Raw genomic sequence first — 21,793 nt, forward strand, 5'->3', positions numbered from 1 at the left:
TTTAGGCTATACTTCTGACCTCAGTTAATTTTTTGTTGCCGTAGGTTTGTTTCCTCCATGGATTGTGAGCGTTTTCAAGGCAGGAACATTTGTCCCTCATTCACTGTTGCACCCCACACCCAGCAGAGTGCTCATCACAGCTGTTCCAAAGCGGTTTGCAAAGGAGGGAGATTCATGGGGACCACTGTTGTCTTTTAAATATTTGATATTTGCTTTTGGACTAGATATAGATAACTCTGCATGTGTCGGTCCTGACAACCAGTTCCTCGTATCGCCATGTTAGCTTCCTGACCCACAAAATAAAAATAATGCTGGTCTGTGTTGCATAGCAATCAATGTGCAAGAACAAATAAATATTTCAAGTACCAGGAAGAAGTCTTGTTAGGAGACTGGCCAAGTGAATCCAAACTCCCTTTTCAAGCACTTGGAAGAAAAATGAGGGGTCATTCTCCTAGATGAAAACTCAGATTTTAGGCTTTTCTCTTTGCCTGAATTTGCTTAGATATAAAAATAGGGGATTGGGGGCTTCCCTGGTGGCGCGGTGGTTGAGGGTCCGCCTGCCGATGCAGGGGACACGGGTTCATGCCCCGGTCCGGGAGGATCCCACATGCCACGGAGCGGCTGGGCCCGTGAGCCATGGCCGCTGAGCCTGCGCGTCCAGAGCCTGTGCTCCGCAACGGGAGAGGCCACAGCAGTGAGAGGCCCGCGTACCGCAAAAAAAAAAAAAATAGGGGATTGGATTATGTCTCTTCTTCCCCTTTAACTCTAAAATTATATTATTGCAATGGTTCTACTTAACAAGTGTTAAATATTACATAAATGTTTTTTTGTGCTCAAATTCACAATAAAGACTACATTAAAAGACCCCGCTTTTACCGATGCTCCAAAGCATATTCTGAAATTCATTTGACTTGTAGTAACGGATGTGCAAACACATTAAGTGATCACTTCCACAACTGCTCTGTTTCTTTAAGAGACCTCGGTTGTTAAGTTGGAAGATCACTGAACCATATGAGGGTCAATAAAAGAATAAAAAGTCACTGGTTAGTGATTCGAGTACAAGGAACTTGATCCCAGTTCAGTGTCTGTGTGTCCATATGCCGCTCCCGGTCATAGTGGGAGCGTCTGGTCCCCAGGTGCTCGCCCTTCCAGGATGGCTTCGAGGAGACTGGTGAAGCTGCTGTTCTTTGAGCTCCTTGAGCTTGCTGCCTTCTCTGTCCCCACGCTGGTGATAATGGAACAGTTTGCCGATGCCTATCAAAGCACAAGGGGTACACCTGGCAAAGCGCATTATTGGCTGATTGTTTCCTGTTCCATCGCCTATGTATCTTCAGTGACTCTTTTGATTTGGGTTCCCGTGAAAGTTCTCTTGTACAGGAAACGTCATCTTTACCAAAAAATCAAAGGATGGTAAGTAACAGAATTCTTTAGCAGGGAACCCCTGGGATGCTTTCAAAGAGATTTTCTCATGTACTCTGGGTAAGGATGTTAGTGTAGCACACAGGTACATAATGGGAGATTAAGGAGAGGTAATAATCACTGTTTATATAAATGTGTTCCTATTATGGTATCTTCTATATTTTTTTATCGGGTCATTTTTTACTGACATGTGTTCCTAAGTTAAGCTAGCATGAATCTCTGATACTCTGAGTAGTAATTGTTGTACTAATTCCTCTGTACACAGAACTGCACGAAGTTTTCACAGTTAATTTACAGAAATCATAACTGTAAGGTTCTAATATAGAATTTTTTCTTTTGTGTAAAACTGAAAGTAATGTCTGTTAAAATGTTTATATTGCATTATTTTGTAGCTCTAAGGCGTCCTTTGAGCATTAACCAACTGAGATTTTTAAGCAAATTGGTTCCTTTGCTTAGATTTTAAATAATTTGCTATGTTGGTAAATTCTATTACCTTGGTGAGGGGAGGGGTAAGTAATTCAAATAATAACACAAATATTTTAAATAAATCAAGGTTTAATATGGATTGAACTCAGTTTAACTAATGACTGTAATGATCCATGTAAAGGTAATGAGAACATATAATTTCTGATCCTCATATATTTTTCCTTTTAAATCTTCAGATCTGGTTCTTGTCATCTGGGATCTCTTTGTTTTCTTTGATAAGTTAAATTTTTCTTTCATACTAATCTTTCGTTTTTGTTTTTTTTTGGCTGCATTGGGTCTTCGTTGCTGCGCTCAGGCTTTCTCTAGTTGCAGCGAGCGGGGGCTACTCTTCGTTGCGGTGTGCGGGCTTCTCATTGCGGTGGCTTCTCTTGTTGCAGAGCACAGGCTCTAGGTGCATGGGCTTCAGTAATTGTGGCACATGGGCTCAGTAGTTGTGGCTCACGGGCTCTAGAGCGCAGGCCCAGTAGTTGTGGCACACGGGCTTAGTTGCTCCGTGGCATGTGGGATCTTCCCGGACCAGGGCTCGAACATATGTCCCCTGCATTGACAGGAGGATTCTTAACCACTGCGCCACCAGGGAAGTCCCCATACTGATCTTTTAAAGTTGAACAACATAGGGACTTCCCTGGCGATTCCGTGGTTAGGACTCTGTGCTTCCACTGGGGGGCCTGGGTTTGATCCGTGGTCAGGGAACTAAGATTCCGCAAGCCACACGGTGTGGCCAAGAAAACAAAGTTGGACAACATAGAACACACTTGAAAAGCAAGGAGTCGGGAATTTTAACCCAAGCAAAGGCAGAAATATAAAAGTAATAGACACAGCAGTATAGCGAGAAATCCTGTTGCAAGGGTGTGGCAGGGGAGGCATGAAGCGTGGGGCGCAGGAAGGGCTCTTTAGGTACCGACACTGGGTGTCAACCCCCAAATCACCAGGGGACTCAGTGCCCCGCGGGCAGAGCTCCTGTGAGGCTTCCGAAAATAAATCACGTGGTTGGCATCAATGGGGTTTAGGTGTTTTCCAACACTTGACCCAAATCCTCAGCATCAGCTAAGGGGTGGGTCTGAAGCGGAGCTGGGCCCTCCACCCCTCACACCTGCTAGGAGTGGCTTCAACTGTTGAAGGCTCCTGGCCAGGCTGGGGAATGTGTAAATGAGTACAGGAGTAAACCAGTGGCAAGCTGGTCACGCCCAGGAAGGTGCTCTTTGAGTTTTTTTACATTGGCTCAATCCCTAGGACCTTAGGTCTGAATATCATTCAGGCAGCAAACCTTCCCATGTTGCTTACTATTATTAATATAATATTATTGTTATTGTCATTAAGCTATAATTGCTTCTTTACTGATCACTTATTATGTACTATAAAATTTATGTATGAATTTCATTTCATCCCATACCACCTTGTGAAGTATATATATTTTATGAGCTTATCATTATTATTTCCAAGACGAAACTGATGATTAGAGAGGTTAAGAAACTTACCCGGTCAATTGACGAGTGAAAGGACTATACTTTGGACCTAGGTCCATCTGATTCTGTAATTGGTACTTCTAACCACTACCCGAAACTGCTTCTTTGAAGGATGAGGTCCCAGTCTCTGGGGGCAATTGAAAGTAAGGAAGAGAAGTAGTCTTTCATTTCTACCCCCTAGTGTTTGTGTTTGTGTTTGTGTTTGTTTGCTGTTTTTGTCTGTACATCTGGTCCAGCTACTCCCCTTGTGCTAAGTTGTCTTCGACTGTCACAACAATTACATCTTCCAGTGATTTCTTTTGGGAAATACTCTTCCAGTCTTTTTCTTCTATTTGTGGGTGTGGCCGGCCATGAGTGTTCTAAATAGTTTTAGTTAGAGGACAGGTTATCTATGATTTCAGTGAAACTGTTCCCTCATGACCTCTTTTATGAGCCATTATTATCTCTTACTGGCCTAGAAAAGAAGAAACTGTTACTGAGTACTAGTCTAGGAGCCTTACACATTCCGTACCATTAAAGTTAAACTTTATGACAGCGTAGTAGGTATGCACTAGTATTCTTGTTTTATAGATGGAGAAATGGAAACTTGAACATGTGATTAACTTTGTCTAGTGACAAAGCTTATAACCGGTGGAGCTGGGACTGGTGAGCCCACACTGATCTTATCGTGTGCTGTTTCTTCTAACTTACGCAACTTCTCCTGTATTTTTTCTGACTTTGAATGCAAAGTGTGTTTCAAGAAAAATGCAATTCTTCTAGTGTCATTAGGATACATTTCCCCTAAAGATGTATATTTGGATGTTACATATGGGTCCCAAAAACGAGTATAGGATATTTTAATATATGTGGTAACATAGCGTGTGTGTGTCATATAACCTGATTCCTAGATGAAGATGATGCAAACATTATTGCTACTATAGAAAGTAGGGATTGAAAGTATGAATTATTTTTGAAGAATACTTAAATAGTTGTTTATATGAGATTTCATAGATTCTTAGCATTCACAGATACACTGTCGATGGGCCTATTTGAGAACCTCTCTGTATGTCCATGTTGGCGTCATGGGACCTGTGAGGCTGGTATTCAGGAGAGAGTGAGTCAGCCAGCTAGTGAAGCCCTGACAATATGGCTGAGGCTTGCAGACCTGAGTTCAAATCCCAGCATTGACCCTGATTGGGAGACCGTGTGTGAGTTCTTTAAATTCTTTAAATTTTAGTTTTCTCATGAGCAGAACAGGGACGACCTAGTTTCTTTATTGGGTTGTTTTAAGAAACTGAATAAGATTATGCATGTAAAGTTCTGAGCACAGTGCCTGGCACATAGTAAGAACCCAGTGAATATTAGTGTTATGACCTCAGACTGAATCATGTTTCCATTGAAAACATGATCTGGGGTAATCCTCAGAATGACTCTGAGAAACAGTAGAAGTAATGATAAAAGTGATAAAACTGAAGAAAATTCTATGTTATAAGTGATACTCTGCATATCTGGAGAATCTTGTAGGTCTCTTTTATCCTTTGAGAGTAATGAGGGTCAATAAAGTGGTATCATGAATATCTTATAAAGTATTTTGCATATATACATAACATGCTTTTATTTATTTTTTATTTTTTTTAAATTGTAGTTGATTTATCATGTGTGTTAATTTCTGCCACATGGCAAAGTGATTCAGTTATACATATATATACATTTTTTAATATTCTTTTCCATTATGGTTTATCTCAGGATACCGAATATAGTTCCCTGTGCTATACAGTAGGACCACATTGTTTGTCCATTCTGTATGTGATAGTTTGCATCTGCTCATCCCAAACTCCCAGTCCATCCCTTACCCTCCCCCATCTCCCGCTCGGCAACCACAAGTCTGTTCTCTACAGTGTGTGTTTTATTTTTCATTTTCTCACTTGACCTGCATGCCTGTGTTGTAAAGTTGAGGGAATGGATATAATTGCCATTTTATAAGGCAGGAAACAATGTCAGAGAGCTTAAGACACACACTAAACCAAAAGTAGTCTGAACTTTTATCTGGTGTTCTTTCCTTTATTCTTGTTAAACACTTCCTCATTCTTTTGGAATGATTGTTCCTTTTTAGGGTTGCCTGTCAATAATTTATCAAAGACTAGGGAGCTGGTTTGAGGAACGAAGAAAAGCTATTTATATCCACACCAAATTTTATATCCCAGTAAATAAGAGGAATCTTTGCCCGGGATATCTGTGAATAGGTGAAAACATTGACAAACTAGCCGGAAACTGAAGCAGATTTCCTCAGACAGGGTACCTTGGGGCAGAATAATCCTGGAGGACTTTTGGGGATTCCCAGACTGCTGTGGAAGTCAGGGCTATCCTGGACGGTGCTAAGTTAGAAAGACTCCAACATTTTGGAACATTTTACCTTGTTTACATCCTTAACATATGCCCCCAGATTTGCTGTTGATTTGTTTCAGGTGGCAGTGGTGGTAGCAGCAGTAATAGTTATAGCTGTCATCAGAGTAAAATAAGAGAAAATATTGGCTGAACAATTACTATGTACCAAGCAGCGTTGTAAACACATCGCCTGTATGACTTTAGTTAATTCTCGAAGATTTTTGAAGAAAGCTTACAGTGCCCATTTAACAAGTGAGGAAATTGGGGCACGGAGGTTAAAAGACCACCCAGCCAGTGAGTAGGGAGCCAAGCCCAACCCCAGGGTGTCTGGGGTCTGAGCCCCTAAATGGTCCACAGTAACACACACGAGTGACAGGCTAACCCGAGGAGGGAGAGCTCGCTCTTTTCAGCACCTCTGAGAAGGTCATTGGTGAGTTACCACGAGCTAAACCCGGGTGCTTAACAGTTACCTCTTCCCAGAGCATCCCCTTTCTTTCAGTCTGTCTGTCATCTTCTGAAACACTCAGGACTGATCATTTTCTCCTCCTTGATTACAGGCTTTCTCTGCTTGTCCCACAATCTCCAGTAAAGCGGCGTGAGTGGATTCACTTTTGCTTTTCTCTGCTGCATATGCAGCGTCGCCAGATTCCATGAGTTCTTTCTCTTTCATCTCTTTCTCTTTCATTCAGGACATTGCTCTCCGTGGCTGTTTTCCTCTCCCCAGTCAGGCGCTGATTTCCAGGGAGGTGTGCACTTGAGGTTCTGGCCTAGTTCCCCAACTTTTCACCTGTTCAGGTCCAGCGTCAGATCCCTTGTTCTGGTCGCTTGTGTTCAAAAGGAGGCACGAAGAGCATTTTATTAACCTGCTGCGGCTCTGGCAGCCTTCACCAGCTGCTGTCCTTGCCTTGGGCCTCTCTGTCCCCCTCATTCCCTCCCAGTCCTGTTGACAGAGTCATAATCTGCTTGAAAAATGGTGTCTGCATGTCAGTTCCACCTTTAAAACTCTACGCTTCTCCTTGCTTGTAGAATTCAGTGTTGGCATCATTCTGAAGCTGGAAGGCACCATAGCGTTCATCTAGGGCACTATTTCTCACAAGACAGTCTGCCTCTGATTTTAAAGGGAATTTACGACTTTTTGTGTCTCTAATTATGAGAAGAGCCTTCCTTATTTCCTTGTATTGAAATAAACTCTGCCACCACGTAGCTTCCTTCCAGTCTTCCTTGTACATGTCACATCCTCTGCCCCCTTTATATGCCAGTGAATTTGGCCATGGCCGGGAGCTCTACCCATCACCCCCTGATTCCCGCTTTTTAATTGCTTTCCTTTTTTTTTTTTATAAGATGCATCAAGTATTTTATTTATTTTTTTTGAATATTTCTTTGAATTTTTTTAAATTGGGGTATAGTTGTTTTACAATGTTGTGTTAGTTTCTACTGTACAGCAAAGTGGAGTTCCCTGTGCTATACAGCAGGTTCTTATTAGTTATCTATTTTATACATATTCGTGTATATTTGTCAATCCAATTCTCCCAGTTCATCACCCCCCACCCTCTACCCCTCACCCCCCAAGATGTGTCAAACATTTTAATTCGGAAGTTGCATACTTCAACTTGCATAGAAAACTTTGGCCTCATCAATCAATTTTCAGTGATTCGACACTTGCCAATTTCAGAGTACTGTCCTTGTTATGAAATTATACTAGCATGGCTACAAGCAATTAATTAGCCCCACATAATGGTCACTCTCAGTAGCATGAGCACATTTCTTTCTCTTTTTAAAAAAATTGTATGGGACTCTAGTTGATGTACAGTGTTGTGTTAGTCTCAGGCGTACAGCAAAGTGAATCAGCTGTATGTATACATATACCCCTTTTTATTGCTTTCCGAGCACTCTCATCGGCTCTCATAAACTGTCCCTTGTACAGTGACGACTCCCCACGTTGTGTTTCTAGGGGTGACCTTTTCTCTGAGCTCACTGACATCTTCTCTTCTCCAGTGTCCAGGCTCCATCAGTATTTCTTGTCTTATGATTTCTGGACCTTTTACTCTTTGGGATGCCTCCTTGGGATGCTGGTTGGCTTGTTAATGTCTGAGTGTGGTCTCATTGATACCACACAGCTTCAATTTATTACAAAGCACAAGAACGCGAAACGTGGCAAAACAAGGTCTGCCTGTATATTGGTTTTAGCCAACAGTTCTAAGTTTTAAGGCTTGACAATAAACCTCTGTGTCTGGACACTGTCCTCTGGGCTCATCAAGGTGAAGGCTCCACCCTCTGGGCCTTGGGCAGCAGCCCTGCTCTCTGGATCTGAGGAGGGAACCCCTGGGCCTGTGGTGGCAGCGGCAGCTTCCCTGGCCTCTGCAGCATCATCAGAGTCATTCTTCCCTTTTCTTGAAGGATAGTACATATTTGCATCCATATAGCTCTGTTTTAGCCTGTTTCCTGCCGATCGTACCCAGAAGTCTCTCAGCCTTTCTTCATTTTGTCCCATCTCTGTCCCCCTTCAGTGCAAGCTGTCAGGGTTTCTGCTGAGATGGTTGATTGGATTCACAAGCCACACCCTTACTGTTGTCTCCAGAACATGCTGTCTCATTTTTTGTATCTTTTGCAATATGGATAGGGTGAGAGTTTTCTGAATCTTCAAGACTGGGCTTTTTTTTGTTTAACAATTCCTTCTTCAATTTCTCTCTCTCCTCTTGCATTTTACTCTAGTCAACAAGGAGAAACCAGGCAGTGCCTTCAACACTTTGCTTAGAAATCCCCTTAGCTAAGTGTCTGAGCTCATTGCTTACAAGTTCTCCTTTATACTCAACAGAACACATTTCAGCCAAGTTCTCTGTCACTGTATAAAAAGGATCACCGCTCTTCCAGTTTCCAGTAACAGTCTTCATTTCTGTCGGAGATCTCACCAAAAGGACTTTTAATATTCATGTTTTTAGCAACATTCTGTTCATAATAATATATGTATTCTCTAGAACAGTAGAGGCTTTCTGTACAGCTCTCCTCTTTCTGAGCTCTCCCCAGAATCTCCTTTAACTTCCATATTTCCACTAACATTCTCTTCTGGATAATCTAGCCTTTTTCTATCCTGCATCTTCAGACTCTTCCAGACTATCCATTACCGAATTCCAAAGCCACTTCCACATTTTGGGTATTTGTTACAGCAGTATCTCACTTCCCTATAGCAAAATCTGTGTTAGTTTCCTAAGACTGTCATAACGAAGTACTTCTAACTGGGTGGTTTAAACAACAGAAATTTATTGTGTCACAGTTCTGGAAGCTAGAAGTTCGAGATTAAAGCGTTGGAAGGCTTGGTTCCTTCTGAGGGCTATGAGGGAGAATCCAGTCCAAGCCTCTCTTCTAGCTTCTTTTTTTTTTTTTTTAACATTTTTTAAAAAATTTATTTTTGGCTGTGTTGGGTCTTCGCTGCTGTGTGTGGGCTTTCTCTAGTTGCAGTGAGAGGGGACTACTCTTCATTGCAGTGCGCGGGTTTCTCACTGTGGTGGCTTCTCTTGTTGCAGAGCATGGGCTCTAGGCACGTGGGCTTCAGTAGTTGCAGCATGCAGGCTCAGTAGTTGTGGCGCACAGGCTTAGTTGCTCCACAGCATGTGGGATCTTCCTGGACCAGCGATTGAATACGTATCTCCTGCATTGGCAGGCGGATTCTTATCCACTGTGCCACCAGGGAAGTCTCTCTTCTAGCTTCTGATGGTCTGCTGGCAATCTTCGGCATTCCTTGGCTTATATAGATGCATCACCCTGATTTCTGTCTTCATCTTCATATGGTGTCTTCCTGTGTTTCTTCATGTAATCTTTCTTCTGTACATACCTGTCTCCAAATTTCTTTTTATATAAGGCCACTGGTCTTTTTGGATGGGGGCCTGCCCTAATGACCTCATTTTAACTTATTACCTCTGTAAAGACCCTATTTCCAAATAAGGTTACATTCTGAGGTCCTGGGGGTTGGAACTTCAGCATGTCTTTTAGGGAGGACACAATTTAACCCATACCACTCATTAATAAATTAGAAGCATATTTTAGCAGTAAGTCAAGATTTTCAAATACAGGTTATCATTATTTCTGCTTAAATAAAACACAGATTTGGATTAGTATTCACTTATTAACTAGTCTGTTCATTCATTTAGCATTTATTGAATTCCTACTCTGTGCCAGATATTCTCCAGGGTTATGGGGTTCTTGAACTTGGATGAGAAACAAGTTACATCTCTATTTTTGATAACCTCTGATTGAAAGATGGCATTTCTTTCCATTATGAATGTTGGTAACAAACCACAGTAGTATTAGCAGGACCTGTAATTTTATTACATAGATTTTTTTTCATATCACATTACAATTGTTACAGATACTTCAGATTACGGTTTATGATCTTCACTACCTTGAAATTATGAGAGACTACAGTTTCCACTAGATCTTGAATGCTCCAAAGAAAATTAGAAGACAGTGTATTCTTAGATAAGTGTATATATTACTAACTCAAAATTTTAAAAGAATGTGGATAACTGTATTACTTTTTTTTTTTTTTTTTTTGCGGTACGCGGGCCTCTCACTCTTGTGGCCTCTCCCGTTGCGGAGCACAGGCTCCGGATGCGCAGGCTCAGCGGCCATGGCCCACGGGCCCAGCCGCTCCGCGGCATGTGGGATCTTCCCGGACCGGGGCACGAACCCGCGTCCCCTGCATCGGCAGGCGGACTCTCAGCCACTGCGCCCCCAGGGAAGCCCAGATAACTGTATTTCAATATAATTGCTTTGTTTTGTAGTCTGTGTATTTTGTGCATTTAAAAATTCTATTCTGAGAAGAGTCCATAGGATTTAGCAGATTCCCAGGAAGTTTATTGTACAAAAAAGATTTAGAAACATTGTTCTAAATGCTGGAGCTAAAGTAATGAACAATTCAGATAAGGTACATAGTCCCATGGAACTTACCTTGGGGATAGGCACACAGGAGCCAGACATGGAAGATTATGATCTAGATTTAGGTCTACGATCTAGAGACACCCTGGCAAAAAGGAAGAGCCAGTGTAAGCCTCGAAGGTGGGGCAAGCTTGGTGTGACCACAGAATAACCAGGGTGCTAGTATGGCAGGATTAAGTGGATGGTGGGGAAGAGGCAGGTCATTCTAAGTGAAGAGAGTAGGAGAAATAAGAGAAACCACATCACGTAGAACACTTAGGCAACAGTGATAGGTTTCAATTTTATTCTAATTACATTAGTCATACATTGAAAATATTTTTAGAATCTCTAAAATATACAAATGAGTGTATTTTGTGGTAAAATACACCTAGCATAAAATTTACCATCTTAACCATTTTTAAGTGCACAGCTCATTGGCATTAAGTATATGCACATTGGTGTGCTACCATCGCCACCATCTATCCACAGAACCCTCTTCATCTGGCAAAACTGAACCTCTGTAGCCATTAAACAGTAACTCCCCATTCCCCACTCCTCCCAGCTTTGGTGATTTTTGAGCAGGGCAGTGACAAGAGGTGTTTTACATTTGAAAAATCAGACGTTTGCTCTACGGAGAAAATATTGCTAGGCAAGAAGAGGGACACTAACAGGAAACTGGTTACGAAACACTGCAGATGAGATATGATAGTGAGAGAACCACGGTGTTAGCAGAGGTTGATTCAAAATACATTTTGGCATTAAATCATCAGACAGCATTTGATGATGATTGGAATGAGTATGGGTTCTTTTTTAGGCATGTTAAGTTTGAGTTGCCTATTAGATTAGACATCTGAGTGGAGGTGCCAAATAGATAGTTGGGTGTCCAAGTCCAGAGCTCAGGATAGAGGCCAGTGTATATATACTATAATCTGTTTGTGAGTCATGGGCAAGTGGGTGGTGTTTAAAGCGATGGGATTGGCTGAGATCATCAGGGGAGATAATATAAATAAATAAGGGGTGCAGGAATAATCCCTGGGGCACTCTTATTTTTTAGAGGTCAAGCTGAGAAGAGGATTTAAAATTCCATCTTACTTCTGGTTTTAGCAGGTTGTACTGAGTCTGGCTATGAGAGATGGGCTATCCAATGCCCTATCTTATGTCTATACCTAGAACATCTAGGATAGGACTGGGGTAGAGTGAAATGGTGGGACCAAGAAGAATTCTTAGTCATTTGTAAGACTCCAACAATACTTTTTGAACTTAAACACATACTATCCTATATATGTAATTCATATAATACGTATTTAACTTAGGAAAGAGGGGGTAAATATTTCACTATAGAAAACCTCTGAGTATATTTTATCTTCCCATAAATTAGTGATGTTAAATATACATTTTAATTCTCTCTGTCATGATAGACTATTATATATTATATCTCAATAGCTATTTGTTTGCTTGATCATGCAAGGCTTAAAAAGTGGTCCAAAAACAAATTTAAAAACTATGTGATTTTTATGTCTATATGATTTTTTTTTGGGGGGGGGGTGGTTCACGTAAAAAAATCCAGGTGTTTTCACTCTAAGTCGTCTTTAACTATCCAACAGTATATTGTTTCTAAATATATTGTTTGAAAAATCAGTTTTACAACATGGGGTATAGTATCACTTGAGAAGGTCATGCTGTTCTTTTTTTCAGTTGGTCGCCAGACCCTGAACTCTTGGGCAGGATTCTGATGAATGAATTTTGAAAATATTGAATGTCATTTGTCTTGTACTGTGATGCTTTTAGCAGTCGATGGTTTGCTAATTATTTGGAAACCTCTCACCCCTTTGTTCTAGAAAAGCATTCCGGCTTTTGTCTGTGTTCCCCTTTGCCATACTCAAACATTTGGGAAATGGAAATAGGGAAGTAGTAGCTTCTTAGAAAAACTATAGATGAATGGAACAGGAACTGCAAAATTGGCAAAATGGAACAGGAACTGTTGATCTTGTACATTATTGCTTTTGCTTATTTTTCTCCTTTGCTAGGAGACCTGTTATGATGATGTGTGTAATCCTCACCACACTTCCCAGCTTCAGCTTCTCTATAGCAGTGACCAAGGTATGGAATTTTGATTTCTTGTCCTGCAAGATACTGAGTTTTTAAAATGTCCCCTGTTATTAAAATTTCATAGAGTGGTGTGCCCAAACAAATTTCTTGAAGTTTATTATCTCCGGTCTTATTCTAAGTTGCAATATATATATTTAAGGTACTAAGATCATTGTTACCTCTGTGATTGTGGAGGCAAGTATAGCAGCCAATTAGAAAAATTGCTTCTGTGTTTGTATGTGTGAGAAAGGAAAGTTATTTGAAAATAATAAAAAAGCAAGGAATTTGAGAGTACATCCACATGTGTTTCTTCTAACCTGATGTTTTTCATGAGTGTCCTCGGTTCTAAATGGAATATCCAATCAATATCCAAGGGAACAACCACTCACATGCTAAAGCTTTGATAAGATTCCATTGACAAATAATTTGTACACGCTGTTTATTTGAAAATAAATTTGAGTTTATGTTTCAATAAATGCAGCTACAAAGGGACTCTGATGAATGGATATCTGCAGGGCAGGAATACTATAGGCAGAACTTTCAGCCTGTGAGGACTCTATTACCCAGAGAGTTCAAAGCAGAATGCCCTGCTAATCTTATTAATTTTCAAGGTGCTGTGAAAGATTTCATTTTTTTTTATTTATTTATAAGATTTTCATTTACATGCTGAGCAGGTAGTCATTAAGTGCTTATTACATGCCAGGTACTGTGTTAGAAACTGAGGATAGAGCACTTAGAAAATTTGACAGTCTCTGGCCTTCAGTAATTTTTTATTGACAGTAGAGAGAAAAATAAACAGGCAGTTAGAATAGGTATGATCAGTTCTGTGAGAGAGGTGAGTACCAGGTAGTGGATGACATCATTAGAAATTACATGACTGTTGGGAGATGTCCTACATGTAGCATTAGGACAATACATGAACACACAGAATAACCTCAGAAGGCCATACAGATGGACTTTGCATCAAATTGCAACACACAAATATTTTAATCTAGATTTATCATTTTCTCCTTCCTCCCCAAAGACCTTGTAAAGCACTTGGGAGGTTCCCAAGAGCTTTGAAAATTCAGTGTACAACACTTTCAAGGAACACCACTATCACACATGATGCTCTATCTACAGTTCAGTTGCTCTTTTGGGGATTCTTTCCCGTTATGTCTCACCCGCTGTTGGATATTTTTCTTTCCTTTTTTCTTATTTTTCACTGAAATCTAACACACAAACAGAAAAGCTCACACAACATAAATACACAATGTTAATGGAATACCACAAAGCAAACTCCCATAGAAACACTACTCAGGTCAAAAAATAAAACTTTGTCAGCGCCCTAAAAGCCACTTCCAATGACTACCTTTCCCTCCATCCCAAAGGTAACTTCTATCTTAATTCCTAATACCACAGGTACCACAGGTTAGTTTATCTGTTTTTGAAAGTTTTATAAAGGGAAATCAAATTATCTATTATCTGTCTACCTACCTATCTATCTAATTTGTATCTGGCTCCTTTTATTCCAAAGTATGATTCATTCATGTTTTTCTGGTTAGCTGTAGTTCATTCATTTCCGTTTCTATATTTCATTTCATTTTATGAATTTATCATAAAGTATTTTATGAATTCATCATTTTATGAATATATCACACTTTATTCATCAGTTCTACTCTTTGTTTTTAAATGGGCAAAATATTTTAATAGGCATTTCACAAAGAAGATCAACAAATAGCAAACAAGCACATAAAAATATGCTGAACAGGGCTTCCCTGGTGGTGCAGTGGTTGAGAGTCCGCCTGCCGATGCAGGGGACATGGGTTCGTGCCCCGGTCCGGGAAGATCCCACATGCCGTGGAGCGGCTGGGCCTGTGAGCCATGGCCACTGAGCCTGCGCATCCGGAGCCTGTGCTCCGCAACGGGAGAGGCCACAGCAGTGAGAGGCCCGCGTACCACAAAAAAAAAAAAAAAAATGCTGAACATTATTGGTCATCAGAAAAATGTAAGCTAAATCACAGTGTGATACTACTACATACCCACAAGAGTGGTTAAATTTTTTTTGTTGTTTTTGTTTTTTTTAAGTTAATTTTTATTGGAGTATAGTTTCTTTACAATGTTGTGTTAGTTTCTACTGTCCAGCAAAGTGAATCAGCTATACGTATACATCATCAGTTCTGCTCTTAATGGCCATTTCAGTTTCCAGTTTTTGCTGCTGTGAATATCCTGGAACATGTCTCTTGGTGCCCATGTGCAAACATTTCAGTTGGTTAAATGTGTAGGAGTAGAACTGATGGGTCACAAGATGTTCAAGTACTCAGATGTAACTGACAGTGTCAGTTCTTCAAAGAGAGTATACTAATTTAGACTTCCACCAGCAGAGAACGAGCGGTCTTCGTGTTCCTCATCCTCAGCAGCACTTGCATTTTTTTTTTTTTTTTGCGGTACGCGGGCCTCTCACGGTTGCGGCCTCTCCCGTTCTGGAGCACAGGCTCCGGACGCACAGGCTCAGCGGCCATGGCTCACGGGCCCAGCCGCTCCGCGGCATGTGGGATCTTCCCGGACCAGGGCACGAACCCGCGTCCCCTGCATCGGCAGGCGGACTCTCAGCCACTGCACCACCAGTGAAGACCAGCACTTGCATTTTAAGTCTTTTTATTTTAACCATTCTGGTGAGTATATTCTTGAATTGCATTGTAGTTTTCAATTGCATTTTCCCAATAAATGAGATTGAGCATATTTTTCATCTTGCCCATTTTTCCTAATGTCTTGCTTATCTTTAAAAATTGATTTGGAAGAATTATTTGTATATTCAGATTTCAAGCCCTTTTTTGATTATATGTATTGCAAATACCTTTTCACTCTGTGACTTCGTACTCGTTTTTTTTTTCCCGGTACGCGGGCCCCTCACCTCCGTAGCCTCTCCCGTCGCGGAGCACAGGCTCCAGACGCGCAGGCCCAGTGGCCATGGCTCACGGGCCCAGCCACCCCGTGACACGTGGGATCCTCCCACACCGGGGCACAAACCCGCGTCCGCGGCATCGGCAGGCGGACTCCCAACCACTGCGCCACCAGGGAAGCCCATGTGACTTCGTACTCTTAATCGTATCTTTTTTTTTTTTTGCGGTACTCGGGCCTCTCACTGTTGTGGCCTCTCCCGTTGCGGGGCAACAGGCTCCGGACGCGCAGGCTCAGCGGCCATAGCTCACGGGCCCAGCCGCTCCGCGGCATGTGGGATCTTCCTGGACCGGGGCACGAACCCGTGTCCCCTGCATCGGCAGGTGAACTCTCAACCACTGCGCCACCAGGGAAGCCCTTAATCGTATCTTTTGATGGAGAGTAGCTCTTAATTTTAAGAGTCCAATTTCTTTTCTTTATGGATAGTTCTTTTGGTTACTTGTTTGAGACGATTTTGTCATATTGTGAATCTGAACCTTGAGGTCCTGAAGATACTCTCCTATATTATGTTTTGGAGGCTATATTATTTTGCCACTCTCTTTTAGATTCACAATCCACCTGGAACTAATTTTTGTATATGTTGTGCATATACAACATATACAGGGAATCAAGCGTTTTTTCCCAAATAATATCTAATGAACTGAGTACCATTTATTAAAAAGCCTGTCTTTGCCACATTTATTTGCAGTGCTGTCTTTGTTAGAAATCAGATGTGGGTATACCTGGTCTATTCTGAGCTTTCTTTTCTGTACTGCCTACTTCTCTATTCCTGTGCCAACACCACACTGTCTTAATTCTTGTAGCTTTATAATAGCTCTTTATATCCAGAAAAGTAAACATTCCTATCTTTTCTTCTAGAAATGCTTGCACTTGGTATCCTCATATTCATTTTTTAAATTTTTTTTACATCTTTATTGGAGTATAATTGCTTTACAATGGTGTGTTAGTTTCTGCTTTGTAACAAAGTGAATCAGTTATACATATACATATGTTCCCATATCTCTTCACTCTTGCGTCTCCCTCCCTCCCACCCTCCCTATCCCACCCCTCCAGGCGGTCACAAAGCACCGAGCTGATATTCCTGTGCTATCCGGCTGCTTCCCACTAGCTATCTACCTTACGTTTGTTAGTGTATATATGTCCATGCCTCTCTCTCACTTTGTCACAGCTCACCCTTCCCCCTCCCCATATCCGCAAGTCCGTTCTCCAGTAGGTCTGTGTCTTTATTCCTGTCTTACCCCTAGGTTCGTCATGACACTTTTTTTTCTTAAATTCCATATATGTGTTAGCATACGGTATTTCTCTTTCTGTCTGACTTACTTCACTCTGTATGACAGACTCTAGGTCTATCCACATCATTACAAATAGCTCAATTTCGTTTCTTTTTATGGCTGAGTAATATTCCATTGTATATATGTGCCACATCTTCTTTATCCATTCATCTGATGATGGACACTTAGGTTGTTTCCATCTCCGGGCTATTGTAAATAGAGCTGCAATGAACATTTTGGTACATGACTCTCTTTGAATTTTGGTTTTCTCACAGTATATGCCCAGTAGTGGGATTGCTTGGTCATATGGTAGTTCTATTTGTAGTTTTTTAAGAAACCTCCATACTGTTCTCCATAGTGGCTGAACCAATTCACATTCCCACCAGCAGTGCAAGAGGGTTCCCTTTTCTCCACACCCTCTCCAGCATTTATTATTTCTAGATTTTTTGATGATGGCCATTCTGACTGGTGTGAGATGATATCTCATTGTAGTTTTGATTTGCATTTCTCTAATGATTAATGATGTTGAGCATTCTTTCATGTGTTTGTTGGCAGTCTGTATATCTTCTTCGGAGAAATGTCTGTTTAGGTCTTCTGCCCATTTTTGGATTTGGTTGTTTGTTTTTTTGTTATTGAGCTGCATGAGCTGCTTGTAAATTTTGGAGATTAATCCTTTGTCAGTTGCTTCACTTGCAAATATTTTCTCCCATTCTGAGTGTTGTCTTTTGGCCTTCTTTATGGTTTCCTTTGCTGTGAAAAAGCTTTGAAGTTTCATTAGGTCCCATTTGTTTATTTTTGTTTTTATTTCCATTTCTCTAGGAGGTGGGTCAAAAAGGATCTTGCTGTGATTTATGTCATAGAGTGTTCTGCCTATGTTTTCCTCTAAGAGTTTGATAGTTTCTGGCTTTACATTTAGGTCTTTAATCCATTTTGAGCTTCTTTTTGTGTATGGTGTTAGGGAGTGATCTAATCTCATACTTTTACATGTACCTGTCCAGTTTTCCCAGCACCACTTATTGAAGAGGCTGTCCTTTCTCCACTGTAAATTCCTGCCTCCTTTATCAAAGATAAGGTGACTATATGTGCGTGGGTTTATCTCTGGGCTTTCTATCCTGCTCCATTGATCTATATTTCTGTTTTTGTGCCAGTACCATACTGTCTTGATTACTGTAGCTTTGTAGTGTAGTCTGAAGTCAGGGAGCCTGATTCCTCCAGCTCCGTTTTTCATTCTCAAGATTGCTTTGGCTATTCGGAGTCTTTTGTGTTTCCATACAAATTGTGAAATTTTTTGTTCTAGTTCTGTGAAAAATGCCAGTGGTAGTTTGATAGGAATTCCATTGAATCTATAGATTGCTTTGGGTAGTAGAGTCATTTTCACAATGTTGATTCTTCCAATCCAAGAACATGGTATATCTCTCCATCTATTTGTATCATCTTTAATTTCTTTCATCATTGTCTTATAGTTTTCTGAGTACAGGTCTTTTGTCTCCTTAGCTGGGTTTATTCCTAGATATTTTATTCTTTTTGTTGCAGTGGTAAATGGGAGTGTTTTCTTGATTTCACTTTCTGATTTTTCATCATTAGTGTATAGGAATGCAAGAGATTTTTGTGCATTAATTTTGTATCCTGCTACTTTACCAAATTCATTGATTATCCCTAGTAGTTTTCTGGTAGCATCTTTAGGATTCTCTATGTATAGTATCATGTCATCTGCAAACAGTGACAGCTTTGCTTCTTCTTTTCCGATTTGGATTCCTTTTATTTCCTTATGTTCTCTGATTGCTGTGGCTAAAACTTCCATAACTATGTTGAATAAGAGTGGTGAGAGTGGGCAGCCTTGTCTTGTTCCTGATCTTAGTGGAAATGCTTTCAGTTTTTCACGATTGAGGATGATGTTGGCTGTGGGCTTGTCATATATGGCCTTTATTATGTTGAGGAAAGTTCCCTCTATGCCTACTTTCTGCAGGGTTATTATGATAAATCGGTGTTGAATTTTGTCAAAAGCTTTCTCTGCATCTATTGAAATGATCATATGGTTTTCTCCTTCAATTTGTTAATATGGTTTATCACATTGATAGATTTGCGTATATTGAAGAATCCTTGCATTCCTGGAATAAACCCCACTTGATCATGGTGTATGAACCTTTTAATGTGCTGTAGGATTCTGTGTGCTAGTAGTTTGTTGAGGATTTTTGCATCTATGTTCATCAGTGATATTGGCCTGTAGTTTTCTTTCTTTGTGACATCCTTGTCTGGTTTTGGTATCAAGGTGATGGTGGCCTCGTAGAAGGCATTTGGGAGTGTTCCTCCCTCTGCTATATTTTGGAAGAGTTTGAGAAGGATAGGTGTTAGCTCTTCTCTAAATGTTTGAAGAATTCGCCTGTGAAGCCATCTGGTCCTGGGCTTTTGTTTGTTGGAAGATTTTTAATCACAGTTTCAATTCCAGTGCTTGTGATTGGTCTGTTCATATTTTCTATTTCTTCCTGATTCAGTCTTGGCAGGTTATGCATTTCTAAGAATTTGTCCATTTCTTCCAGGTTGTCCATTTTATTGGCATAGAGTTGCTTGTAGTAATCTCTCATGATCTTTTGTATTTCTGCAGTGTCAGTTGTTACTTCTCCTTCTTCATTTCTAATTCTATTGATTTAAGTCTTCTCCCTTTTTTTCTTGATGAGTCTGGCTAATGGTTTATCTATTTGGTTTATCTTCTCAAAGAACCAGCTTTTAGTTTATAGATCTTTGCTATTGTTTCCTTCATTTCTTTTTCATTTATTTCTGATCTGATTTTTATGATTTCTTTCCTTCTGCTAACTTTGGGGGTTTTTTCTTCTTCTCTAATTGCTTTAGGTGCAACGTTAGGTTGTTTATTCGAGATGTTTCCTGCTTCTTAACGTGGGCTTGTATTGCTATAAACTTCCCTCTTAGAACTGCTTTTGCTGCATCCCATAGGTTTTGGGTCATTGTGTCTGTCATTTGTTTCTAGGTATGTTTTTATTTCCTCTTTGATTTCTTCAGTGATCACTTCGTTATTAAGTAGTGTATTGTTTCGCCTCCATGTGTTTGTATTTTTTACAGATCTTTTCCTGTAATTGATATCTAGTCTCATGGCTTTGTGGTCAGAAAAGATACTTGATACAATTTCAATTTTCTTAATTTTACCAAGGCTTGATTTGCGACCCAAGATATGATCTATCGTGGAGAATGTTCCATGAGCACTTGAGAAGAAAGTGTGTTTTGTTGTTTTTGGATGGAATGTCCTATAAATATCAATTAAGTCCATCTTGTTTAATGTATCATTTAAAGCTTGTGTTTCCTTATTTATTTTTATTTTGGATGATCTGTCCATTGGTGAAAGTGGGGTGTTAAAGTCCCCTACTATGAATGTGTTACTGTCGGTTTCCCCTTTTATGCCTGTTAGTATTTGCCTTATGTATTGAGGTGCTCCTATGTTGGGTGCATAAATATTTACAATTGTTATATCTTCTTCTTGGATCGATCCCTTGATCATTATGTAGTGTCCTTCTTTGTCTCTTCTAATAGTCTTTATTTTAAAGTCTGTTTTGTCTGATATGAGAATTGCTACTCCAGCTTTCTTTTGGTTTCCATTTGCATGGAATATCTTTTTCCATCCCCTTACTATCAGTCTGTATGTGTCTCTAGGTCTGAAGTGGGTCTCTTGTAGACAGCATATATATGGGTCTTGTTTTTGTATACATTTTGCCAATCTGTGTCTTTTGGTGGGAGCATTTAGTGCATTTACATTTAAGGTAATTATCAATATGTATGTTCCTATTCCCATTTTCTAAATTGTTTTGGGTTCGTTATGATAGGTCTTTTCCTTCTCTTGTGTTTCTTTCCTAGAGAAGTTCCTTTATCATTTGTTGTAAAGCTGGTTTGGTGGTGCTGAACTCTCTCAGCTTTTGCTTGTCTGTAAAGGATTTAATTTCTCCATCAAATCTGAATGAGATCCTTGCTCGGTAGAGTAATCTTGGTTGCATGTTTTTCTCCTTCATCACTTTCAGTATGTCCTGCCAGTCCCTTCTGGCTTGTAGGGTTTCTGCTGAGAGATTAGCAGTTAACCTTATGGGAATTCCCTTGTGTGTTATTTGTTGTTTTTCCCTTGCTGCTTTTAATATGCTTTCTTTGTATTTAATTTTTGACAGTTTGATTAATATGTGTCTTGGCGTATTTCTCCTTGGATTTATCCTGATGGGACTCTCTGTGCTTCCTGGACTTGATTAACTATTTCCTTTCCCATATTAGGGAAGTTTTCAACTATAATCTCTTCAAATATTTTCTCAGTCCCTTTCTGTTTCTCTTCTTCTTCTGGTACCCCGATAATTCGAATGTTGGTGTGTTTAATGTTGTCCCTGAGGTCTCTGAGACTGTCTTCAGTTCTTTTCATTCTTTTTTCTTTATTCTGCCCTGCAGTAGTTATTTCCACCATTTTGTCTTTCAGGTCACTTATCCGTTCTTCTGCCTCAGTTATTATGCTATTAATCCCATCTACAGTATTTTTAATTTCATTTATTGTGTTGTTCATCATTGCTTGTCTCATCTTTAGTTCTTCTAGGTCCTTGTTAAATGTTTCTTGCATTTTGTCTAGTTTATTTCCAAGATTTTGGATCATCTTTACTATCATTATTCTGAATTCTCTTTCAGGTAGACTGCCTATTTCCTCTTCATTTGTTAGGTCTGGTGGGTTTTTATCTTGCTCCTTCATCTGCGGTGTGTTTTTGTGTCTTCTCATTTTGCTTATCTTACTGTGTTTGGGGTCTCCTTTTTGCAGGCTGCAGGTTCATAGTTCCCGTTGTTTTTGGTGTCTGTCCCCAGTGGCTAAGGTTCGTT

At 40.2% G+C, this 21,793-nt stretch overlaps 1 protein-coding gene across 1 annotated transcript in view; it reads left to right on the forward strand.

Annotated features, from left to right (window-relative positions):
• Nucleotides 1-1,153: 1,153 nt before the first annotated feature.
• TMEM236 (transmembrane protein 236) overlaps nucleotides 1,154-21,793 on the forward strand; it is a gene marked incomplete at both ends in the record, with an annotated part of 46,991 nt that continues 26,351 nt past the window's right edge. Inside the window, 2 exons of the mRNA XM_082845134.1 lie at nucleotides 1,154-1,410; nucleotides 12,674-12,746. Coding sequence (XP_082701260.1) covers nucleotides 1,154-1,410; nucleotides 12,674-12,746 — 330 coding nt within the window. The remainder of the gene's footprint in view (nucleotides 1,411-12,673; nucleotides 12,747-21,793) is intronic.

Source organism: Leucopleurus acutus (genome assembly GCF_964270905.1).
Source record: "Leucopleurus acutus genome assembly, chromosome: 1".
Classification (NCBI taxonomy): Eukaryota; Metazoa; Chordata; class Mammalia; order Artiodactyla; family Delphinidae; genus Leucopleurus; species Leucopleurus acutus.